We start from the raw sequence: 19,753 nt of genomic DNA, 5'->3' as shown, positions 1-19,753 counted from the left end.
GAATTAGTTGTTAGTGATACTATCACTTTGCTTTCTTCTCCTGGTGTGGAAGACCCTCATAAGGTAAAAAAAATGGACTCTGCATATAGCCTATTACAATACAAAGTGCTACACACAGGAAAATTGATTTGCTTATCAGGAGTGGGACAACCTTATTACAGGAATACACTGATGTAAGGGGCTGGTGGCTGATTCTGTTTGTTAGCCTTTATCTAATGTAAAACATTAGCACTGAATGGGTGCTGGCTATTATCATAATGACAATTCTTTTGGTATAGGCTCTGTTAATGGTGAAGCAGGAGAAGGAAATACAGATGAGGATGACATCAACCCGAGGAGAATCTGTTCTAAGAAACACATCTCCAGAAGGAGCCCCTGCCATCCAGAATCAGCTTCAAGAACTGAAGGACTCCTGGGCCTCTCTGTTATCCTCCTGTATACATTGTAAAAGGTATACTTTATAGATATGTAGCACTACCCCCGAAGGAGCTGCTGGTTTGTTTTGGGTGGCATGTTACCTCATGGCTCCTCCGCCGTCTAGGGGTGTATGGTGAATGTAGCAGTAACGGAATGTCCACGACAGGTGTCTTTTCTGTGCTCTTTATTACCCAGCCGGGTAAAAACAGTAAAACTCGTGGTGAAAGGTAGAGTTGAAAGTAGAAGGAGAACAGCAGATTCAGGCATGGTAATAGGGAAACAGTCCTGCTCCCACTTGTAACACTTCTTGTGCCACTCCTGCCTGAGTGGACTTAGTGTACCTGGACAGGCCTCTCTCACTGACCTGGCAGCCAGAGTATCACTCGGAACTTAGAGGAAAAGTCTTTGCCACAGACCCTCCTTGAAATTGAGATAACGGAGGTGATTCTCCTTAATAGACCTAGCCTGGATCTCCTTCAGATAATTTACAGGTTCCCGACTGATAGGTGACCAATGTCCATCCTTTTAGTAACTGGTTACCTTGATCCCCGGTGGATTGTCGAGACCCTATTGGATCGCCAGCCTCTCTTGGCTCTCCTCAGATGGACTCCCCACCAAACAGCTTCCTCAAGGGAACAATGCTTGGGATCTTCTTAATGATAGGGACCCAGTCGATTACTGGGGCCCAGCCACAGCTCAAATGCTTCAGACCAACGTGGTCTCAGAACCAGGAACACTGCGTGGCATGGCCCCCCCCGGCCCAGAAGGCCATTTCACCGGGGTGCTGTGATGCAGTCACCCTAAAGGTGGGTGCCGCAATCAAAGAAGAACCCAGACCAATGGCATCTGTCTCAAAAAAAATACCCCTCCCAGCATGCACAGCGAGGAAAAATGCTCCTGATTGGCTGCTGGGGAAAAGCACCCTAACCTCGACTCCACTGCTGCCACCCATTGTCCTGGCATGGGAACAGCACCCCAGAAACAATAGAATGAGCCCACAGCACAGCCAAGCTGAGACAGAGACCCAATTTGAAAAAAATAGCTGGATCAGAGCCAACTACATCTCTGATCCCCCTCTAAATTAAAGCTAGCACCGGTACCTAGAAGTAACCAGGCGCTACAGATACATTTCATGTTTCTCTACCTAAATTTGCTTCTTTTGTTTCACCTTTGAATAAGTAAGTGTATGTTATTAAGTGTCTTTTATTATTACAGCCAACTTGAAGGGGCTCTGTCTAAGTGGACAGGCTATCAGGATGATGTGCGACAGTTCTCCAGCTGGATGGATAGCATTGAGGAAAGGCTAAATGACGCCGAAAGGCAGTACAATGAACTGAGGGACAAAATTGCTGCTCAGAGCAAAGCTAAAGTAAGTATATATTTATTCATTTACAGTGTTGTACAGTTGTCTAAATAAGCATCTAACAAATTAGCAATGAAAGAATAGCTTAAAGTGGAAGTCTACTATGTGAAAGGAAGATGTGTATACTTACCTATTCATAAAGGAAACTGGTCCGTCATGTGATCTCCCAAGCCACCGCCTTCAATGAAGAGGAGAGATCGCTGACAATGGATAAAATGCCTCTGCTGTGTCATCACCCATAGGCTTACTATGAGGCATCTATGAGGCATCCATTGTTGGTTGTCTCTCCTCCACACTGAAGCTGCACTGACAGCTGCTCACTCTCAGAAAAGTATACACATCTTCCTGTCACAGGGTAGATAGAATAAGGTTTAGAAGTGGGGTGGGAGCAGATTTAAGCTTAGTTAGGAATAGACTGGACTTCCACTTTAAAGCGGAGGTTCACCCAAAAATCAACTTTCTGTCACTAGATCCAGCATACTGCTGACATCTGCAGTATGCTGGATTTTTTATTTTTTTTGTACTTATCGTTTTAGCCGTATTTCTTCTCCGGCTCCGAGCGAGGAATCCTTCGGGGAGTAGGCGTTCCTAAATCAAGCGCAGTTGATTGACGGGCTTGGATAGTGCATCACGCCATCCGGAAATAGCCGACGTGACTCTCGGCTGCTTACGGCGCTATACGGCGCCTGCCCCTGCCGTGTAGAGCTGACTGCGCAGGCGCTGTAAATTGCAGAGAGTCAGGTCGGCTATTTTCGGAAGGTGTGATGCGCTATCCAAGCCCATCAATCAACTGCGCTTTATTTAGGAACGCCTATACCCGGAAGGATACGCCGCTCGGTGCAGGAGAAGAAATACGGCTAAAATGATAAGTACAAAAAAAAAAAAAATCCAGCATACTGCAGATGTCAGCAGTATGCTGGATCTAGTGACAGAAAGTTGATTTTTGGGTGAACTCCCACTTTAAGGCCTCATGCACACTGAATGTTTTTACAGCTGCTCCCAGGGGTGTCTGGTGTTTTTTTTTTTTTTCCTGGCTCTAAACTCCCCTGCATGTTATGCCGCGTACAGACGGTCGTTTTTTTTTATGAAAAAAAAACAACATTTTTTGTGAAGTAAAAAAACGACGTTTTTGAAACTTCATTTTCAAAAACGACGTTGCCTACACACCATCGATTTTTCAAAATGCTCTAGCAAAGCGCGGTTACGTTCAGCACTCTTTTCCATTGAAGCTCGCTTCATAACTTGCTTCTGAGCATGCACGGGTTTAAAAACATTGTTTTAAACGTCGTTTTAGCTACACACAGTGATTTTTTGTGACACAAAAAACAACGTTTTGAAAAACGACACAAAAAATTGAAGCATGCTCGAATTTTTTTTTTGTCGTTTTTCAGAAGACATAAAACAACGTTTTCCCCACACACGGTCATTTAAAATGACGTTTTTAAAAACGTCGGTTTTTTTTCATCACATAAAGTGATGGTGTGTACGCGGCATTAGCCTATGTGTTCATGCACACATAGGGCCAGATTCACAAAAGAGATACGACGGCGTATCTCCTGATACGCCGTCGTATCTCTGTGATCCGCCCGTCCTAACTATGTGGCTGATTCATAGAATCAGTTACGCATAGCTAGCCCTAAGATCCGACAGGTGTAATTGACTTACACTGTCGGATCTTAAGGATGCAATTCTATGCCGGCCGCTAGGTGACGAGGCCATTGCAGTAGGCGTAGAATATGCAAATGACTAGTTACGGCGATCCACGAAGATCCGCGTGTTCGTCGCAATCCCCTACGTCGTCGCTAGTCGTTTTTACCCGTCGCAAACAAAAAAACAAAAAACATGTTTTACTGGGAGACAGTATTACACAAAAATGTATCTTAAGTTTTTTCACCAAGAAACTGTGCAGTCAATATTTGCAAATGATTACAGAGTTGATTACAATGATTACAATGAATGATTACAACAATAAAGAAACACTCTACCACCACTTTATTATTTCTTTCAGTTACTGAATGAAGAGGTTCTAAGTCATGGATCTTTGTTGGACACCATAGAAAAGAAGGGGTCCAGTATGACTGAACATTACGTTACACAGTTGGAGCTCCAGGATCTGCAGGAACACTATATCACACTTCAAGGCAAGACCAAGGTATCAAACAGTTGTGAAATGCATTTCCAATTTTTCAATTTCATTTATATTTAAATAATAATAAGTAGCTGCTGCAAATTTGACAATTTTAGACCTGCTTTGTCAACAATTGTCCAGTGTAATGAAAATCACTGTATGTGGTTATATGTACACATACTGGTGTTGATAACTTTCCTTTGGTGCTCAAACTTTGTTTTTCAGTAATACATAGTTATGTTGTTAAATAATACCATTGGAAGGTCTTACAAAGTGTTACTCAGGTCCCAGGAACATCTTCTCATTAAGAAGAATAATGAACAGTTGGAATGCCTTGTGAGCTGATACACATGTCATGATAATGCTTCTAAAGCTGGAAAATTGTGTGATATCATATCACTTTAGAACCTGGTTGCCCATGGACCTATTAGCAGTTGCAATTTCTGTTGCTTTTGAGACTAATAAATCACTTGTTTAGCACAGATATATTCTGTTGTAGGAGGCCATTTCCAAAGCAGATAAAATAGTCTCCGATCATCAAGATTATCAAAAGGGTCTTCGAACATTTGATGATTGGTTACAGCAAGAGATCGAGAAGCTGGATTGTCTGGAGTTGCTGGATGGCAATATTGAGATGTATGAAAGCACACTTCAGGAACTTCAGGTAAGCTAAAAAAATTTGAACATAACATTTTTAGATAGCAACTACATCAATGCAGTCATCCTGTGAATCAATACAGACAACTTGTACACATATGCCAACTATGCTACAATATATCTATTTAAAGCGGTAGTTCACCCCCCCCGACACATTTTACCATCGAGACAGGCATTGTAGCGCGAGCTACAGTATGCCTGTCCCGATTTTTTTAACCCCGTACTCACCTTGTAGTCGTCCATCGTAGATTTCGGCTCCCGCGGGGAATGGGCGTGCCTATGGAGAGGGAGGATGATTGACGGCCGGCCCTGGCACGTCACTCTCCCCGAAGACAGCCGGAGTAGGTCTCGGCTCTTCACGGCGCCTGCGCACAGGCTATGCGCACGCGTCGTGAAGACCAAGCCTATTTCGGCTATTTCCGGAGAAGCGTGACGCGCCAGAGCCGGCCGTCAATCATCCTCCGTCTCCATAGGCACGCCCATTCCCCGGTATCTTCGATGGACGACTACAAGGTGAGTACGGGGGTAAAAAATTCGGGACAGGCATACTGTAGCTCGCGCTACAATGCCTGATTTTAAGGTAAAATAAAAAAAAAAAAAAATTTCCCGTCGATAGGGTGAACCCCCGCTTTAAGACAATATTGTACTTCAATTGTATAACTTGTAAATAATATGATACTGATTGAGTGCACATAAACCCAGAGCGTGATCTGGCCAATTTCAGCTGGATGTTTGCTCATACAGAATCTCCAAATAGTAAGATTGTGTTCCCACATAAAGTAAGATTGTGTTCCCACATATACTTGCTCGACTCAAGTAATCAACCTACTTAGGCTAACTGCATCCAAAAAATAATTACTTAGAAGTATGGAAGTATACAGATAATAACAAATACAGTTAAGCTGGTACTACATGAATCAATTTTCAGCCGATTTCTTTTTTTTTTCTATTTTTTGGTGGATAGCATAGGAACGTGTTAACACCCCTGTAACATTTGTTTTGCTGTCTGTGCCCCTGTTAAGAAGATTTCACCTCACTTTCTGTCCCTGTGGCTAAAGAATTTAGAACATTTTGGGTTGTTATGGAAAGAAGGATTGGTGATAAAGCCTCAGTGGAGACACCACATTATAACTCTTACAGGAGTGAGTTTCCCTTTCTAGGGGTAAATTTCCTCTCACTTCCTGTTCTCTCCCTCTGTTTCTAAGTGTGAGTCGTTTGTAAGTCGGATGTTTGTTGTAATGTACAACAAAAGCACAACATGCAACGTTCCTTTGTAATTGCACCATAGAAATACAACTAGGTTTTGAATGGGCATATTAAGTAATTCCGGCTGACAGGTTTAAAGCTAAAATACCCCCTGCCATACCAAAACCCAGCTTGTGAAGGTTCTAGATTTACAAGTTTAACTTCTTTATATTCAGTAGTTTGCAGTTTGAAGATAATTTGGTGGGTTCTTACATCATACCAAATGTGTCACATTTTCTTCTTTTCAGGAACTTCAGATGAGGTGTGCAGAAGGTCAGGCTTTATTAAACTCTGCACTGCATACACGGGAAGAAATTATACAATGGGGCATTCCTCACATTGAAGATAGGGAATTAGAATCATTACGACAGGACTGGCAAGTATATCAGCATAGACTCACAGAGACCAGAGGACAGATTAATGCTGTTCTAAGTAAATTGAAAGTGATGGAAAGAAAGTTTCAGAAGACTGATGAATGGTTGACCTCCGTGGAGGGAAAAGTGAATATTAGAACAGGACGCCAGTCAGACAGAGCGACAAAGGAGATACAGCTGCAACAAATGAAGGTAAGGCCATAGGAAACAATAATTCTAAATTACGGTAATGATATTTGTGTTAGGTAGTTTAAAATTGATTCTCCTTCAGTGACCTGACTTGAGGTATTTAGTTGTATTATGTGTTTTAGAAAGTGCTTATGTTTTTATGGTTATGTAACCCTAATCCGAGAAAATTTGCTAATAGTAGTCAAGATTATATCACTTTCTTTTTCATCAAATGTGTAAAGCATGAAAAAAATCCTAAAGACCATACTATGTGAAGCTTCAGAAAATATACAGTTATCCAGTTTAAAAATCTTTAGAAATAATTTTTAATGTATCCTGCATAACTAGTGATTTTCTTTTATCACTCCCTAAGGCCACAGTTTCCTTCATGGATATTTATTATAAAGTCACATATTTGGAAAAACATAACTCCAAATGATCAGTCTAATGCCCCGTACACATGATCAGGCTTTAACCCCAACCAAACTCACATCGAAATTCCGAAGGAATTCCATCGGAGGAAAAGAGAACAGGTTCTCTATGTAAACTCTGATGGAAAAGGTCCGTGTGACTTTTTCCATCGGAAATTCCGATCATTCCGAGCATTATAGTTTTTACTTTACTATAACAGAATTTTATTACTGATGTTTTTAATTTGATATAATGGAACGTTTCTAAATCTTTTCTTCATCTTGTAGAAGTGGCATGAAGAAGTGTTAGTCTACAAGGAGGAGGTTGAAGAGGTTGGGTCATTGGCTCAGCAAGTGTTGGAGGAAGGCCGAAGTAGCAGCAGAATGAGTAGCTTGGCCACCCTGCTCGCATCTCGTTATCAAGCTGTCAGATTATACATCTTGGTAAATGCTTTCTTTTAAAAAATGTTGCCTTTTTTTGTTTTATTAATAAAGCACAACTACAGTGCCTACTATTTCTGTGTTTCATCAATGTAGTGTATGACACAGGTAACTAAGCCATATATATCAAGACCTTAACTAAGTCATAGATGTCAAGACCCTTGCTTTGCTTTACAACTAGGCAACACTTTAATTAAGTAACGGTTTGATGATGGGATGACTCATGCTAATGCATCAGTATGTGCTTCTTAGAGGTTAATAATATTTTGCCAACTATTTAACATAATTAATTAATTGTTTGCTTGTCTTCTTTGTTTTAGGAACAAACCCAGTTGCTTGAGGAGGAAATGAAAAGCATAGAGGAGTCGGACATTGCCATTAAATCATATACTGACTGGTTTGGAGAAGCACAAAACAACTTTAAAAATGTTACATCAGACATGGGAGTTATGGATAAGACAGGTCTGGAGAGGAAAATTAAGAAACTTGAGGTAATTGGACCATAAGCTATTGCCTGGCTAGCAAATATGCCCATTTTTTCACTGCTGAATGAGTGAATACAGTGGGGGCATAATACTTCAGGAAAAAAGTGGGTGGGTTTCACTTCTGTTATATGTTATAATACTCTTATTTAAATCCCATTCTGAAAGGAGAGGTCTCTTACAATACAGAAAAACCAAAGTAAAACTTGGAAGTTGTATTTTTGGACTTACAGTAGTTTTAGTTGCTATTTGTATTGCGCATGAACTACGTATTTGGCAATCAAATATATATGTTTTTACAGAAGACCATGGAAAGTATATATATATATTTTTTCTGATTTATAATGTTGCTAATTATTTTCTTCCCCCTCCAGCTTTTATTAAGTGATATGGATATGGGTCATCGATTGCTAAAATCAGCTCGCGAGAAAGGAGAAAGAGTTCTAAACTACTTAGCAGGAGCTGAGGCAGAGCAGCTAGAGAGAGGCATACACAGCCACGTGGAGAACACGGAGGACCTGACAAGTTCAATTAGGAAGGAACACACAGCCTTGGAGAAGGGGCTTCATTTGGCTAAGGAGTTCTCGGACAAGTACAAAGTGCAAGCCCAATGGCTAGCGGAATATCACTCAGTTCTGCAAGCTGATGTGGATCCCAAAACTGAACTGTATGAAAAGAAGGCACAGCTAGCTAAATACAAGGTAACCGGTACTTTCTGTTCAGTGGTAGGAGAACTGCCATATTCAGGCTAAACTCAGTCTTCCTATCCAAAGGGAACTTCCTATCCAACTTTGTTGCCATACAAACACATGAGATTGTATCTGCTGTACAAGTAAACTAAATTTTTCATATATGGGTCATGATGAACTGTCTTCTCTGCAGACCACAGGATTCAGCAGAATTATTAGTGATCAATTAGATGTCATTTTTCTTCTGATATTTGGCTTCATAGCAGGAGAACAAGCACTGAATAATGAATGTGTCTGATCTCCCGCTTTTGCGACTTCTCCATTGCCCTTTATTTCCTCCAGGCTGTGAAAATCCGGCGCAATTTTTATGGTGGACCAGGAATGGGTTCACTGACATCCACTCTCTGTTCACTCCCACTATGATCCTGTCATTTGAGGTCCTACGCTCTTCGCATGATATTCCCTTGTGTGAACATTATAGTTACCTACAACTTAGACATTTTCTTCAACAACTTATTAAATCTAGTCCGACCCCTTATAAACTGACCCCTTTTGAGACTATATGTAGAGCTAGACCCCACTCTCCGGGCCTTATTTCTCTCATCTATTCTTCTATCATCTCGGCTAGAAAACCCCCACTTAGACCCATCTTCAATGGGAGAAAGACTTGGGTAGACAGCTTGATCCAGAGGACTGGCAGGCTATGACTATAGCCATCTCTAAATCCTCAACAAACGTTCTTATTCTAGAGAACGCTTATAAAGTGTTATACAGGTGGTATTACACGCCTGCTAGATTGGCCCGCTTCATACCAACTTACTCTCCCCTTTGTTTCCGGGGATGTTCACAGGAGGGTTCCATGGCGCATATTTGGTGGTCATGCCTGAAAGCTTGCAGGTTATGGGTCAGGGTTTATGCTATTATTCGGAATTTATTCCATTGTAAACCCTTAAAAGGGATCCCTATGAAGCCCTTATGGGCAAACCCATTGTTGAATTGTTACGACCAGAGAGGCAGTTAGCACAACATATTTTTACCGCAACTAAGATGACAATTGCTAGGGCTTGGAAAACTCCTGTGCTTAGTTATGAGGCTGTTAAAAAATGTGTGAATAATGTCATGGTGAACGAGAGATTAACAGCTATCTTGCTTGACACGCACGATAAGTTTCTTAAGGTTTGGCGGCCATGGATTGCGTATGCTCAGCCTTCCCGGTTTGACAGTATGCTTCCTTCAATTTAGGGCTCTTCTGGCCCGCACCCCATAGACTCCTTCTCTATTTCTTTTCCTTCTTCTTATTTCTCTCTTTTTCTACTTCTTTCCTATTTCTCTTCTTTTATTTTTTTTACTTGGTTGCTTTCTTTTTTACCAGTATATCTTGCTTACGGTATCGATTGCATATCCCTGTCTGGTAGACAGGATTGCTCTTGATAGGATCAGTAATATTTTATGTATTTGTATTTTTTTTATTATTTTCCTATGTCCATTGTTCGCTACATTATGTAACCGTCTATCGATATTCCTGTTAATGTTGGCTAACTTGCTAATGAATCTTTGTAAAAGAATAATGAATGTGTGTGACAGGTAAAAAGAAGCATTTGTGAGGATCTGTGTGTTACTGAAAGATCAGATTCCCATATGTATCAGAATCTTAAAGCCCAACTGAGTTTATAAGTTGCAAATCACTGTAAACTGACACACAAACTACAAATTTATTTGGAAGGAGATGGAAGATATTTCTGCTTTTAACAAAGCATGGCCTGTGGCTAAATACCATAAAGTCATAGACCTCAGAAACCTGTTGAATGTGCGGGCAACTAATCCAATTAGCCCCAGGCTAGAGATTTTAGAGCAGGGCATGCTTTTGCAAACATAGCTGACATGAGCTTATCATTAGAAAAACGCTACATTGATAGTTCTCCCTGAGTGTTGTTACAAGGTATTTCGGTAGGAGTTCATTCACTTTACTCATAGCAGCCAACATGAATACTGTAATGCCAGGTCTGGGAATCCTGATACTGGATCATTGTCCACTGTATGGGAGTTTCAGGCTTTGCCATTGTCTTAAATAATATATAAAAAGTACAGTATGCTTGTACTTTTTCTGCAAACAAAATTTTAATAATGTAATTGTTTTTGTGCGTTCAGTCTATCCAGCAGACTGTTCTCTCCCATGAGCCTTCTATCAAGCTGGTCATTGAAAAAGGAGAAGCTTTGTTTAGCATGACCCATGATGCTTCTATGGGAGACAAAATTCAGAAATTGCAAAAAGACTATCAAGGACTGTGCCACATGGCAAAGGTGAGAGAAAGTTTTATTAAAGAAAAAATGAACTTACAGATGTCTGATGTTTTATATGGTCGATGAAGATGTTGATAATACATAAAAAGTTATTGCCAAACAAATTAGAAATATTTAGTATCAAATATGGACTATATATATATATTTTCATGACTATCTTGTTTTTTTTACCTGCAAATAGACAAGTTTAGTAGATTTGGAAGAAAAAGTAAAGGAGCATGAGGCCTACAATTCTGAGCTGCAGGAAGTGGAGAAGTGGCTGCTTCATATGTCTAGCAGACTTGTGACCCCAGATCTAATGGAAAGCAACAATCTAGAGACCATTACTCAACAGCTGGCAAACCATAAGGTATTGTATGATAGGTTATAAATAAGCTTTTTATTGTTTAATTTGTCCTGTTGTTGTGCTGTCTTGATATGACCGTGGTGTTGATATTAACATGGTTACTTGAAATGTATAGATCATAGATACAATGGGGATATATTTTAAAGGAGAGACTCTGTCCCCAGACCTCACATTTAAATGAAATAATAAGCGCTTACATGTTTATTTTTTTAAATAAATCAATTTAATTGGAATTTGATCACATTTTAGAAATGTAAATTCCTGTCTGTGCTGGCCTCTGCTCCTGCCCCTACTACTTTGTATGCAGGCAGCCAACTGGTAGGCCGCTCAGTGATTCTAAAACATCAATAAGTGTGAGCGATTGTGAATACTACAGAGTCTCATTTGAGTGGCAGGTCTGAGTCTGTCTGGGGCTGCTGTTGTCACATCCAAGATGGAAATGCCCAGCAGGAGTTGCAGGCCTATTCAGTATCATAATATCATCAATTACAGGGAATAGTATGATTACCATGATGGGGGTCAGTGTGAAACAATGCAGAACAAATTTGTTAGTTTACACTTTTATTAATTTTCTTGCCTAAACTGCGTATATTGTAAAACTGTTGTCATCTTTGCGAATCAACCAGTAAAAGAAGGAACTTAATAATGTACCAATTACTTCTGCAGGCAATGATGGAGGACATTGCTGGTTTTGAAGAACGTCTGAACAGTCTTAAAATAAAGGGAGAGACTTTGGTTCTTCATTGTGCTGAGCACCTGCAGGGAAAATTCAAGCAAAATATCCATGCACATTTGCAAGGGACAAGGGACAGTTATTCCGCCATTTGTAGCACTGTCCAGCGAGTAAGTATTGGTAAACCCAATGGGCTGGATTCAGATACAATGGTGTATCTATCCGCCCCGGCGTAACGTATCTCAGATACGTTACGCCGCCTAATTTAGGGCGCAAGTTCTGTATTCAGAAACAACTTGCCCCCTTAGTTACGGGTGCGTAACGTATCGGTGTCGGTGTAAGCCTGCCTAATTCAAATGTGGATGATGTGGGCGTGTTTTATGTATATTAACTGTGACAATGCGTATTTGACGTTTTGAAAAAACGTGAAAAAATCCCAGTGCGCATGCTCGAAATTCTGCCGCAAATCCTCATTGCTTTCGACGTGAACGTAAATTACGTCCAGCCCTATCCGCGAACGACTTACGCAAGCGATGTAAAATTTGTAAAACTCGACGCAGGAACGACGGCCATACTTAACATAGGATACCCCTCATATAGCAGGGGTAACTATACGCCGGAAAAAACATTAACGGCGTAAAAAAATGCGCCAGCCGGACGTACGTTTCTGAATCTGCGGATCTAGCTCATTTGCATATTCCTTGCGTAAATATACGGAAACGCCACCTAGCGGCCAGCGTAAATATGCAGCCAAAGATACGACGGTGTAAGACACTTACGCCGGTCGGATCTTAGGGAAATCTATGCGTAACTGATTCTATGAATCAGGCGCATAGATACAACCCCGCACACTCAGAGATACAACGGCGTATCTGGAGATACGTCATCGTATCCCATCTGTGAATCTACCCCAATGTGTATACAAGGAGTTGAGATTGACTTCATACCTGAAAACTGCCCTCACTTTGCTGGTATGGGGCAGGGGCTGTCGTTTTGGGACAGTGTTTACTTAGAGTGCAGAATTAGCAGATATTTTACTCCCTATTGCATATAGCATGTGGTCCCGTTCCTATTGGTGGCCCGTTGTCCCCAAAACACACTTCTATACACTGGCTGTATCTTCCCCTGCCTTTTGAACCCCAAATGTGAGAATTCCTGGGGGTGGGGGGGGGGGTACAGCCATCGCATAGTCCCGCCCCCTGTTTAACTGTTTAAGCTGAGTGCTCTGTCACTATTATGAATGAACAATCAGTGCTGCATGTTTATTCATAAAAGTAAAAGTTCACTTAGAGCTGTAGTTCTGTGTAAAGTATCTGCCGATGCCCTGTTTGAGGTAAAAGCAACTGCAAATACATTACAGAGAGCTGCTGTTCTGAGTGATCTTTTGTTATTATGAATGAACAAGCAGCGCTGCGGTGCTGTATGCTTAAAAGTACCTAGTGCATTCCAAAAATGTATTGGAAGGTGTAAAACCGGTAAAAATGGAGCATTAAAACCCCAAGATGACATACAATGCAGGATACATGTACTCCAACTACACCCTACTGTACTGGCAAGCTGACACATTTCCAAAACACACATCATATTGACCAATGAGCAATGGCAGGCTAATGATAGGCTGCATACAGTGTGCTTATTAGGATTAATAGACACAAAGGCAACTGTATATAGTAAAGTCCAGCCCTTTTAATATATATTAAAATATTAAATATTAAAATATATAAAAAATATTAATTTATAGCACACTAGTAAAACCTTTATATTTGCACATAATTCATTAGCCATATATATTTGTTTTATGTCAAGTTTTTTTTTGAATTTATTTGTCTTTTGGAGAAATATATCTGTTTAATACTGTCAATGCATCATGTTTAATTGCAGGTTTATTTAAGTTTGGAGAATGAACTCCAGAAGCATGTCAGTCACCAAGACACACTGTTGCAGTGCCAGGCCTGGCTGGCCTCCGTGCAGAAAGACATAGAACCTGGCACTAAAGCTCCTGTCAGTATGGCAGAGGCAACAAAGCAGGTTAGTTAAGAAGTGAAAGAGCCAATTTTGAGCAGCATTTAATTTTAATATAAATTTTCGTTGCTAAGATATCTAGCATCAGTACTAACATTCATTGCTCTAATGAAATATTGTGCATTTTAAAGGTACTAATTTATCATGGCATTATGTGTGTCCATCCAGGCAAAGCATTTCAGGACTCTACAGGAGCAGGCCAACACATACTTGGACCTCTTATGTACTGCTTGTGACTTGTCTGATGGAGCCGTGAAGAATGTAGCAATCAATGTTCAGCAAACAAAGCAAACAGTAAGAATTGCATTGCCCTATAATAGAGCATATTGTGTGTGCCTGTAACAACTAGCTGCTGTCTAAGGCTCTATTCACACCTAGGCGACAAAACGCCCGACGCTCGATACGCTGGAGGGGCGAATTTCCATTGCTGTCTATGAGATATTTCACATCTCACGCCGAACGCCGAAACGCCGTACGCCTGCCGCCTGAAAACAAGTCCCGGACCCTTTTTTTCAGGCGGCATTGGCGTTCGGCCATAGACAGCAATGTTAATTCTTTGTAAAAAAAAAAAGTAAACTAAATTGCGGCAAAATACGCCGCGGACGCGGCGTTACAATGTGAATGCAGCCTAAATGCTAGTAAACTGACAGCAGTATGAAAATCACATGTTTCTTAGATGAAAAATTTTCTTTGCACTATCTCCAAGGACTAACTATGGGCCACTTCTAAGTGCTTCACGTCAGAACTGTCTATGTTATCCCATGGCAAACACTTACTGTATATGTATGCTTTCTTTCTACCACTGTCATTACCTATTACAGGTTACTGCCTGGTTGATTGCTATGAAGTAATGCAGACAGTTATGTCACACACTTCCATAAATAAAGCCCACTATGTCTTGTATTGCTGCCACAGGGGATTTATTTGCTTATAAAAGACGGCACTCACAGTGTGTTAGTGTGGAGCACCGCGCTGTCCTTTATATAATTCTAACACAATGGTATATGCATTTTGTTTATATATTCCAAGATTTTCATCTTGTAGAGTAAATACATAGGCCCGGATTCAGATACAATTGTGTATCTATCGGCGGGCGTAACGTATCTCAGATACATTACGCCGCCGTAAATTAGGGCGCAAGTTCCGTATTCAGAAAGAACTTGCGCCCTAAGTAAAGGCGGCGTAGCGTATGTGGTCCGGCGTAAGCCTGTGGAATTCAAATTCTCCATGCAGTGGGCGTGTTGTATGGTAATGATGGCTGACCCCACGTAAATGACGTTTTTGGCTAACGGCTCATGTGCCGTCCGTGAACGTATCCTAGTGTGCATGCTCCAAATTAACACGCAAAAAGCCAATGCTTTCGACGTGAACGTAAATTACGCCCAGCCCTATTCGCGAACGACTTACGCAAACGACGTAGTCAACGGAAAATTTGGCGCTGGCCCGACGTCCATACTTAACATAGGATACGCCTCATATAGCAGGGGTAACTTAACGCCGGAAAAAGCCTAACGTAAATGACATAAAAAAATGCGCCGGGCGGACATACGTTACTGAATCGGCGTATCTACCTAATTTGCATATTCCTTGCGTAAATCTACGGAAGCGCCACCTAGTGGCCAGCGTAAATATGCAGCCTAAGATACGACGGTGTAAGAGACTTATGCCGGTCGGATCCTAGGGAAATCTATGCGTAACTGATTCTACGAATCAGTCGCATAGATACGACCCCGCACACTCAGAGTTACGACGGCGTATCCGGAGATACGCCGTCGTAACTCCTATCTGAATCTGTAATCTAGCCATACTGCTAAGATTATTGGCTCCTGGCTAAAACAAAACACTTTCTTAAAGGGTTCACCAGACCATCAGGATTGAGTTTGCACCCTTCTAACAGGCAATACGTTATGGGAAATGTTATACACAAAAGGAATTGGCCAAAATCTGCTTGTGGTGGTCAGGGTGGTTGGAGGTCTACTTTCTGATATGAGGCTAAAAATGAATGGTGTCATTAATAACCCTCTTGGGTTTAGAAAAAGTGAATCATCTTTTTAGCTTGTTCTAAATGGTCCAAATGCATGAGTGTCGTGCTAATTGCCTGTGCCGAGTGTGCTTGTTTGACTGTAAAGTTAAAATGTATTTCATGCCAAAAACATGTTTCCTAGTTTTGGATAGATTGGGGGAAGATTAGAACAACTGTTTGTACTGCTGCAACTGTTGTACTGCCGTGTTAGAGAGATTTACCTTCACTTCCTGTCCTGTTTCACCAGAAAGGAAATGAGGAATTGGCCAAAGGGAAATGGGGAAATAAACATTTGACAGGAGATATAGCCTATTTTTTGATTGGTCTTATGTAATATTCAAATTTTCTGAGATACTGAATTCTGTTTTTTCACTAGCTGTAAGGCCGCGTACACACGGCTGGTCCATCCGATGAGAATGGTCCGACGGACCGTTTTCATCGGTTCACCGCTGAAGCAGCCTAATGGTCTGATGTGCGTACACACCATCAGTTCAAAATCCGATCGGGTCAGAACGCGGTGACGTAAAACACAACGACGTGCTGAAAAAAACGAAGTTCAATGCTTCCAAGCATGCGTCGACTTGATTCTGAGCATGCGCGGGTTTTGAACCAATGCTTTTGTGTACTAACCATCGGTTTGGACCTATCGGTCAGCGGTCCATCGGTTTGATTTTAAAGCAAGTTCTAACATTTTGGTCCGAAGGACAAAAGACCGATGGGCCGAAACTGAACTTCGGTCCATTCTCATCGGTTTGGACCGATGGTGTGTACGCGGCCTGAGCCATAATCAACAGAATTAAAAGAAAGAAATGCTTGAAATATATCACTCTGTGTGTAACTTATCTATATAAAATATAAGAGTTTCACTTTTTGAATAGGATTACTGAAATAAACTTTTTGATGACATTCTAATTTTATGAGATGCACTTGTATAGTTTGATATTAGCTTATATAAATTAGGTGATTCATGAAGGAAAGCTATGAATTAGAAACCAAAATGACAAAGTCTGACTGGATTGACAATATTTTTGTTTCCAGATTGAGCAGAGAATGATGGTGTCTCAGGATCTGGCGAACGGGTGGGAAGAAGTTAAACATCTAAAGGCAGAACTTCAAGCATATTTCCAGGAGGCGGGTCAGCAGATTCAGAACATGAAGAGAAGAAGAGCAGAGCTGGAGATTAAACTGGCACAGAACATGGTATCACAGCTAAAGGTACTGGGAGCTTTTGCCTTCTATGTTTATATTTCTATGTTATGATGTGAAAATCAAGCTTGGGGTGTATGTGCTTTATATGTGCTTTTTAAGATCTGACGGAAAATAAATAAAGTCTCTAAATTAATTAATCTAGGCCAATTGGACCCTATCCACCATTTCTCTAAATTAATTGTACAGTACAGGACACAGGCTGAATGGGCCAGATCCTCAAAAGAGATACGGCGGAGTAACTGCTGTTACTCCGTCGTATCCCTGGTCCTAACTATGGAACTGATCCACAGACTCAGTTTCCCATAGTTAGGACGAAGATCCGACATGTGTAATTGAATTACACTGTCGGATCTTAAGGATGCAATTCTAGGCCGGCCGCTAGGTGGCGAGGCCATTCCGGCCGGCGTAGAATATGCAAATGACCAGTTACGGCGATCCACGAACGTTCCGACGGGCCCGTCGCTCTAAATCTACGTCGTTTACGTCGAGTTCCGCCGCGTAAAACTATGGCTAAGCCCTAGTTGTCTTAAGCCATGTTAAGTATGGCCGTCGTTCCCGCGTCGAATTTTAAATTCTACGTCGTTTGCGTAAGACGTCCGTGAATGGCGCTGGACGCCATTTACGTTAACGTCTAAGCAAATGACGTCGGAGCGACGTCAGTTAGCGCAATGCACGTCGGGTAATTTACCCGACGGAGCATGCGCAGTACGTCCGGCGCGGGAGCGCGCCTAATTTAAATGGGACTCGCCCATTTGAATAGGAACGCCTTGCGCCGGACGGATTTAAGTTACAGCGCCGCAAAATTCCAGGTAAGGGCTTTGTGGATCGGCACCTAACTTTAGAATTTTGCGGCGGAGTAACTTAAATCCGAAAAGTTACGTTGCGCCGCGGCTTTGTGGATAACCCCCAATATTCATAGACTCTGGGTTATAGTCTACTACCTTCAGGTGATGAGAATACTCAGCCTGTGTCCGGTACTGCAATCCAAAGAATGAAATGTACAGAGAAATCTAAATTTCTTTTATTTCTAAATAGTAGAGAAGGTGCTTTCTACATACCATGGTATTTGTAGATACAACAAAATAGTGGGGCTGTTGCATGGCAAGACTGAAGAAAAGAGTCTCAAAGTAGAGATGTTGCCAACAGCAATCCAGCCAGGTCTCACCTGTCATTTTATGGAAAAATTAAATAGAAATTTTGGAGGGTTGATTCAGGTAACTATCTTTTCTCCTGTTTATATGAGTCAGCCTCAGTGAGTGATACTGGGTAAACAAAACATAATTGTATTTAACCACTTCCTTACTGGGCACTTAAACCCCCTTCCTGCCCAGAGGACTTTTTGCGATTCGGCACTGCGTCGCTTTAACTGACAATTGCGCAGTCGTGCGACGTGGCTCCCAAACAAAATTGACGTCCTTTTTTCCCCACGAATAGAGCTTTCTTTTGGTGGAATTTGATCACCTCTGCGTTTTTTATTTTTTACGCTATAAACAAAAATAGAGCGACAATTTTGAAAAAAAAAAAATATTTTTTACTTGTTGCTATAATAAATAGCTCTATTTTTTTTTATCCTCAGTCTAGGCCGATACATATTCTACATATTTTTAGTAAAAAAAAAAAATCGCAATAATCGCAAAAGTTATAGCGCCTACAAAATAAGGGACATAATTATTATTTTGTATTATTTTTTTTTTACTAGTAATGGAGGCGATCTGCGATTTTTTATTGCGACTGCAACATTATGGCAGACACATCGGACACTTTTGACACATTTTTGGCACCATTCACATTTATACTGCAATCAGTGCTATAAATATGCACTAATTACTGTATAAATGTGACTGGCAGGGAAGGGGTTAACACTAGGGGGTGAGGAAGGGGTTAAATGTATTCCCTATATAGTGTTCTAACTGTGGGGGAAGGGGGGTGACTGGGGGAGGTGACCGATCTGTGTCTCTATGTACAAGAGACACAGATCGGTCTCCTCTCTCCCTGACAGCACCGCTGTCTGTGAGAGCCGGCAATGAGAAATGATCTCATATGTAAACATCCAAGGGACACAGCCAGCACAGAAGTTCCCCGCTGCGCGCTCGGGAGCGCGTGCGGGGAACGCGGAAAGGGACGGCCGTGAAAACACGGCGCCCCAGAGAAGTAGAACCACCCTGCGGCCGTATATAGTCGTACGGCCGTCGGGAAGTGGTTAAAGCCAACAATTAGAACATATTCCCCCAGTTTCTGTTGCACAGGTGAAGACGAGGTGCTGGAATTGTTTGTCATATCAGTCAGATTATAACAGTACAGAAAGGCTCCCGTGTGGCTGCTCTTCACGAAACAGGAACATTTTTGCAAAAAGGGGAACCAGAGTTGAGAATCTATGTATATACAGCCTAATGAGAGTAACAAAGGTTTGAGAATCCAAAACCCCTTCTTTAGGGTGGTATCAAAAGCCAATAAAAGTGTACCTTTGGTACTGTAATTGGTAAGGACTCTAAGATGGCAAACTCACCAGGAATATATAGTGTATAAAAGTTACAGAAAACCTGCAATGCTTTTTGACACTTTGCCTGGAGAGGGGGGGGGGGGTCGGGTTGTTGTCGGGCTTCTGAAATGTGTTGGATGTTTTGTGTTAATCTTCTATGAACTAATAGATTCCAGGCAATACTTTTAGCACTAAGTGAGCACCTCTGGTCCAATGGTATTGCACAAAGCAGCTTGAATCTCCTCATCATGGGTTCTAAGTGGATACTCTTGGCTCCTCCTCTTCTCCGTGTGCCACTATAGAAATCGGGAACACCTTCAGGCTGG

The 19,753-nt window shown here is 41.4% G+C and overlaps 1 protein-coding gene across 1 annotated transcript in view; it reads left to right on the top strand.

The window, feature by feature from the left end:
* Window positions 1–19,753, top strand: part of SYNE1 (spectrin repeat containing nuclear envelope protein 1) — a 595,717-nt gene that overhangs the window by 270,038 nt on the left and 305,926 nt on the right. The window contains exons 60-73 of the mRNA XM_040350885.1: window positions 279–451; window positions 1,633–1,786; window positions 3,789–3,932; window positions 4,408–4,572; window positions 6,059–6,376; window positions 7,051–7,206; window positions 7,524–7,694; window positions 8,060–8,386; window positions 10,523–10,675; window positions 10,857–11,024; window positions 11,688–11,864; window positions 13,576–13,722; window positions 13,885–14,010; window positions 16,778–16,954. Coding sequence (XP_040206819.1) covers window positions 279–451; window positions 1,633–1,786; window positions 3,789–3,932; window positions 4,408–4,572; window positions 6,059–6,376; window positions 7,051–7,206; window positions 7,524–7,694; window positions 8,060–8,386; window positions 10,523–10,675; window positions 10,857–11,024; window positions 11,688–11,864; window positions 13,576–13,722; window positions 13,885–14,010; window positions 16,778–16,954 — 2,556 coding nt within the window. The remainder of the gene's footprint in view (window positions 1–278; window positions 452–1,632; window positions 1,787–3,788; window positions 3,933–4,407; window positions 4,573–6,058; window positions 6,377–7,050; window positions 7,207–7,523; window positions 7,695–8,059; window positions 8,387–10,522; window positions 10,676–10,856; window positions 11,025–11,687; window positions 11,865–13,575; window positions 13,723–13,884; window positions 14,011–16,777; window positions 16,955–19,753) is intronic.

The sequence above is a fragment of the Rana temporaria genome, chromosome 4 (genome assembly GCF_905171775.1).
Source record: "Rana temporaria chromosome 4, aRanTem1.1, whole genome shotgun sequence".
Classification (NCBI taxonomy): Eukaryota; Metazoa; Chordata; class Amphibia; order Anura; family Ranidae; genus Rana; species Rana temporaria.
This window is presented reverse-complemented; position numbering and strand designations above follow the sequence as displayed.